This window comes from Vigna unguiculata, chromosome 1, assembly GCF_037176805.1.
Source record: "Vigna unguiculata cultivar grain cowpea cultivar isolate G323 ecotype 2 chromosome 1, ASM3717680v1, whole genome shotgun sequence".
Classification (NCBI taxonomy): Eukaryota; Viridiplantae; Streptophyta; class Magnoliopsida; order Fabales; family Fabaceae; genus Vigna; species Vigna unguiculata.
In genome coordinates, this window is record NC_140792.1 from 10,393,787 (window position 1) to 10,399,752 (window position 5,966).

At 29.1% G+C, this 5,966-nt stretch overlaps 1 protein-coding gene across 1 annotated transcript; it reads left to right on the plus strand.

Moving 5' to 3' along the window:
* The first annotated feature begins 3,911 nt into the window (after positions 1-3,911).
* ZIP1 (zinc transporter 1 precursor) lies at positions 3,912-5,966 on the plus strand. The gene is made up of 3 exons (XM_028062454.2): positions 3,912-4,680; positions 5,007-5,156; positions 5,587-5,966. The coding sequence occupies exons 1-3, from the start codon at positions 4,057-4,059 to the stop codon at positions 5,890-5,892; spliced, it is 1,080 nt and encodes a 359-aa protein (XP_027918255.1). The 5' UTR covers positions 3,912-4,056; the 3' UTR covers positions 5,893-5,966.

Here is a 5,966-nt window from a genome sequence, read left to right on the forward strand (position 1 = left end):
TATAGTTGAAGACACCATTAGAGATGTGGAATGGAAACCAATAAATTATTCTTCCTTACATGTATTTGGTTGTCTTGTGTTTGTGATGTACAACTGAGAAAGAAAAAAGTTAGTTCCAAATTTAGAACATGTATATTCTTGGGTTATGTTGACAATGTGAAAGGGATATTGCTTGTGGCATCCCACTACTCCTAAGGCTTTTGTTAGCAAGGATGTAACTTTTGAAAAAGAAAAATTAACTGCAAAATGAACAGATAAATAACATCCTTACAAAGGATATTGATACAATGCAAATAAAGAAGAAGCCTTTAGATGATTCTTTTTAATTAGAATGTGAGTATAAAGAAGAGTCAAATGAGGTTAGTGATGCAAGACTTTGACAATCAACATGAGAAAGGGTTAAACTATCTTGGTAGTCACAATATGTTATGGCAAGCCATTATGTGTGTTGTCTTCTAAATGAACAAAGAGAGCCTTTAATAGAAACAAGATATGGAAGCTTATCAAATTTCTGAAAGGTTAGAAAATTATTGGTTGCAAATGGGTATATAAGATCAAACGAGATGACAACAATCAAGTGGAACAATATTATGCTAGATTGGTACTAAAGAGATATGCTAAAAGAAAGGCATTAACTTGAGCAATTAATTGTTACATTTGGTTCATGTCTTGAGCAATTAGATGTAAATATTTTTGTATGGAGAACTTGAATAGGAAAGACATATGCTCTAACCATAACACTTTAAAGAACAAGAAAACATGCTTAGCAACTTCACCAAATATTTGTACGGTTTGGAATAAGAAATTTAGTTCCTTCATTATTAACGTTGGTTACAATATTAGGTTCAAACTGTAATACCTATTACAATAGGTTTGATGAGAGTGGTTTTATCATCTTGATATTGTATATGGATGACATATTGGTGGTAGGCCTTAACAATGCTTGAATCAAGGAATTAAAGGCACATTTGGCTAAGGAGTTTGATATGAAGGACTTGGGACCAACAAGATTTTAAGGATGTGAATTCACCAAGATAGAAAAGATAGAAAGATTTTGAATCCTCAACATAATTAGTAATTACTGACTAAAATTTTGATGCTTGAATATACAAAATTGTAAGCAAAATTTTGACCTGATTTTCTATCAATTGTAAGTATGAGTCCTAACAATGAAACAGGGAATATGAAAATGTCTTGAATACTGTATGCATCAACAATGGTCAACCTAATGTATGCTATGATTTGTACAATACCAAACATGGCACAAGTAGTGAGAGTGATTAGTAGATTCATGAAAAATCGTGTTGGGAGCATCAAAGTGTTTTAAAAGGATCTTTAGATACGTGAAAGGAACCTTGAATATTGCATTATGTTTTAGAGGATGAGAATTAGTTTTAAAGACTATATTGATTCAATTTTTATAAGTGATTTTGATTAAAAGAGATTTATTATTTTCTATCTGTTTATACTTTTAGTAGGAAAAATAAGTTTGTTATCTAGATCACAAAAAATGTTATAGCTTTATTTACTACAAAGCATGCAAAGAAACTATTTAGATTCAAAGGTTAATGAAGGAATTCAAACATGAACAGCAAAAGATTGTTGTATATTGTGATAGTCGAAGTGCTTATACATTGCGAGGAATTTTTTTCTTTCATTTCAAGAAAACACATACCAATATACACTACTACTTTGTTCGAGAAGTATAGGAAGGAAGTGAGAATATGAAAAAAGACTTTCACTAATTAAAACAAATTAGGTGTTATTGTAAAGCCAATTGACATTAACAAATTTAGGTATAGATTCAATCATATTGTGGGCTATTGAAAAAAATAGACGATATAGGTGATAATGAACGAAGCATGGTATGAATATTTGATTAATTTCATCAAAATTTTAAGTGGGAGAGTATGGGAAGAAAACTCTAAAGTTGATAAATTTACCATAATGCTTATTTTTATTGTTATAAGAGAAACATAGTATTTTTTTAGTAAAGTATACCAAAATCACTTCCTTTTCTTTTCTAATATTTTAATGCTTTAGAGAAAAAAAAAATATTACTAAAAGACTCTCTCGGTAGTTTTTTACCTATTTTAAAACAAATATTACTAATTTCTCCTTGGAATTAGAGAGGAGAGTGTTGTGAATTTTTCTTTTAGTAAAATTATATTATTATCTATTGTTTTTGTTTTCATTTTTTAATTTTATTATCAAATCTCATGTCGTTACTTTGATACCTAATATAAAGATGAATTTGAACAAACGTTATTAATAAGTATGTAAAAAATATAGTACTTGTAGAATTTATGCATCTTATCTGAATACTAATTAGTACTTGAAGCCTTTACATATCTTATGAAAATGTAGTTGAATAAGTACAAATTATCTTTTAGTGTGTGGATGTGTGTTTCATTAAGAGATAAAAGAAATGAGACAATCAATCATATCCAAAACATAATGAAGCAAGGGAACTCAGAGTCGAAATTGAATACTACAACTTCCTAGCCATTAACTTTTATTCAACGGGCTTAATTCTTGGTTCCAAATAATTATACTCACCGAATAATTATTCCAAAAATTAAATATAGCTCTTGACCTAATAAACTAAATAACACTGAATTATTATTAATAAGTAAAAACACATGTTTTGTGCGCATGTTTTTTTAATTTATTATTATAATAAAAAGTAATAAAATTATTATTATAATTATAAAATTAAAATAATTTTTTGTAATTTTATTATATATAGTTTTCATTTAATTTCTAGGTGTTTTACAACTAAAAAAGCAGTTAAGTTTAAAAAAGTGTTAATTTAAAAAAAAATTACTTGTAAAATTGATAAAATAATTATTTTAATATTAAAAATATTAAAAAGAATAAAATTAAAACAAAAATAATAAAATTATTATTATTGTTATTATTATAATTATAAAATTAAAATAATTTTGAAATTTTAATGTAAGTATTTTTATTTATTTTGTAGGTTTATAATTAAAATAGTGGTTAAATTTTGAAAAAAAATAAAAATAAAAAATGGTTAAATTTATAGAAATAATCATTTACGATTAAAACTAATATAAAATAAAATATTATTATTATAATTAATTTTAGTATTATTATTATTATCATTATTAATATTTTTATAATAATAATTATTATTATTTCCATTTAAAACACATGTACGCATCTTGTTTATTAAAAAAGTAATAAAATTATTACTATTATTTTTATTATAATTATAAAACTAATATAATTTTTGTAATTTTATTATAAATAATTTTTATTTACTTTGTAATAAAACTGTTTTAAATTTAAAAATATGGTCAAATAGAAAAAAAAAGTAGTTTTAATTTAAAGAATAGTTACTTAAGAAGTAAATAACTATCATTATTAAATATTAACAAGATTAATTAATAATAACAATCATGATTTAATTATTTTTTAGTAGTTTTATTTTTATAACTAACATTAATACTATCGATGTTATTTTTAACGTTAATATTATTAATATTATTGTTAATATAATTTATGTTATTAATTATTATCGTTAATTGTTATAGTATGATGGTGACACATCAGAACATAACATCTATTTGTAAAAGTATATATAGTAAAAGCATGTGTAAAATTAAGGAACAAAAAATAAGAGTTATGAGAAAAATGTAGAAGCACATATCTATCTTCCCTTTTAATTCTTTGAAATAAACACGGTTACTATCTCTTCCTTCATACACAAATAGTACCGAAGTAAACACAAAAATAAGAGAAAAAAAAAAAAAAGTAGACTTTCACCAGATTTATGTTTGACATATTGTGTCATTGGCTGTTTAAGATGCTCACGTTTTAGAGCCTCTCAGAGTGGCTTTTATTTTCTCCCTTCTTGTCTTTTATAGACATGCTAGATCCCATCATAATATCAATATACAAACTTCACTTTTTCTTCTTTTAAATAACAATCATTAAAACATCTCAAAGACAGACTCGTATACCTTGCACCACTGGTTCTTACACTACCCTCTCTCTTCCTTCACTCGTTACAATCCCAATCTCCTTCAAATGATAACTTTTCAAGCATCTTCAAGCACCATCTCAAACTTGCTCTTAGTTTCATGTGGTTTTCTCTTGCCAACCCTGGTATTAGGAGATTGCACATGTGAGAGAGATGAGACTAAAAGGAGTGACTCAAGTGCAGTGCTTCACTACAAACTTGGGTCAATTGCTTCTGTGCTTGTTGCTGGGGCTCTTGGGGTGAGTCTTCCATTGCTGAGCAAAAGAATCCCTGCTCTTAATCCCAAGAATGACATATTCTTCATGGTTAAGGCCTTTGCTGCAGGGGTGATTCTTGCAACTGGGTTTGTCCACATACTTCCTGATGCATATGAAAGCTTGACTTCACCTTGCCTTAAGGAGAATCCATGGGGGAAGTTTCCCTTCACTGGCTTTGTTGCCATGATGTCCTCAATTGGGACCTTAATGGTGGACTCATTTGCCACAGGCTTCTACCACAGGCAACATTTTAACCCCTCCAAGCAGGTTCCTGCTGATGAAGAGATTGCAGATGAACATGCTGGTCACATACATGTTCACACTCATGCCACACATGGCCATGCTCATGGAGCACCTCTCTCCTCTCAGGATTCAGAAACGTCTGAAGTAATTAGGCAGCGCATCATATCACAAGTAAGATCAAGAATTTGGATTCTCTGATAGAGAAACTGGACTCTCAGATCAATTAGTACATGTTTGAAATAAAAGTTTGCAGAATTTTTAACTTCATTGAGTTTTCATTTTATATATTCTGCAGAGATAACTCTCTTATCTTTCTTTTCAAACTATGTTTGGAAACAAGCTCGATTCACCAGAGGATTGAACTGAAAACCAAACATGAACATAAAAGATGTCAAGAGTTGTTGATATGCAGCCTGCTTTTGTTTGTATATGTTGGATTTTGAGTGTTTGTTTTGTTGAAAATACTGCTCAGTTTGCATTATTGGATTGTGTATCAGGTGTTGGAAATAGGAATTGTGGTCCATTCGGTGATAATTGGATTATCATTGGGAACTGCGGGGAGCATTGATACCATAAAACCTCTTCTGGTGGCCTTATCTTTCCATCAATTTTTTGAGGGGATGGGTCTTGGTGGTTGCATATCTCAGGTATTGCAATTTACTTCATAAATTTTACCTGCTCCTTACAAAATTATTAAGACCCTCTTGTCATTTTTTTCTTCCTCTGCTTTATCTCAAGATTAATCACAAAAATACAGACAAATAAGTATTTTTCAGAGAAAAATGAAACTTTTTGTAAAATAGAAGCTGAATTGATGAACTGATATGAGAAAATTTTGAAGCAGGAGAGAAAAGTGAGTGGCGTGTGGGTTATTTTGAGTTTGGAAGTTGTAAAATGTTGTCATGATGACAACATCCTCATATTTTCATCTAACCTTTTTAGTTAAAAGAAAAAGAGAAGGACCAAACAGTCACAAGTGAATTTAAGACATGCTTTTAGTTTATCTTAACATTAAATTATAGAAGAAAAAAAATACTCCTAACTTTTAATCGATGCTAATTAAATTTATTGTGACAGGCAGAGTTTGAGTCAAAGTCTACAGCAATTATGGCAACTTTTTTCTCCCTGACAACTCCAATTGGTATAGCAATTGGAATGGGAGTGTCAAGTGCTTATAAAGAGAATAGCTCAACTGCTTTAACTGTTGAAGGGGTCTTCAATTCTGCTTCTGCTGGGATTTTGATATATATGGCTCTGGTTGATCTTTTAGCAGCAGATTTTATGAACCCAAGATTGCAGAAAAATTTGAAGCTCCAACTAGGGGCAAATATGTCCCTTCTTTTAGGCTCTGGTTGTATGTCTCTGTTGGCCAAATGGGCTTAAGGTTTTTGCTTTGGTTTTATTAATTACTTCCAATTCCTTACCTAATTTATAGAGCTATTTTCTTTCTCTTTAAA

Coding starts and splice junctions, on each gene's coding strand:
- ZIP1 (XM_028062454.2), top strand. CDS start 4,057: ATGATAACTTTTCAAGCATCTTCAAGCACCATCTCAAACTTGCTCTTA. Junction 4,681..5,006: donor GGCAGCGCATCATATCACAA/GTAAGATCAAGA, acceptor ATTGTGTATCAG/GTGTTGGAAATAGGAATTGT. Junction 5,157..5,586: donor TTGGTGGTTGCATATCTCAG/GTATTGCAATTT, acceptor TTATTGTGACAG/GCAGAGTTTGAGTCAAAGTC.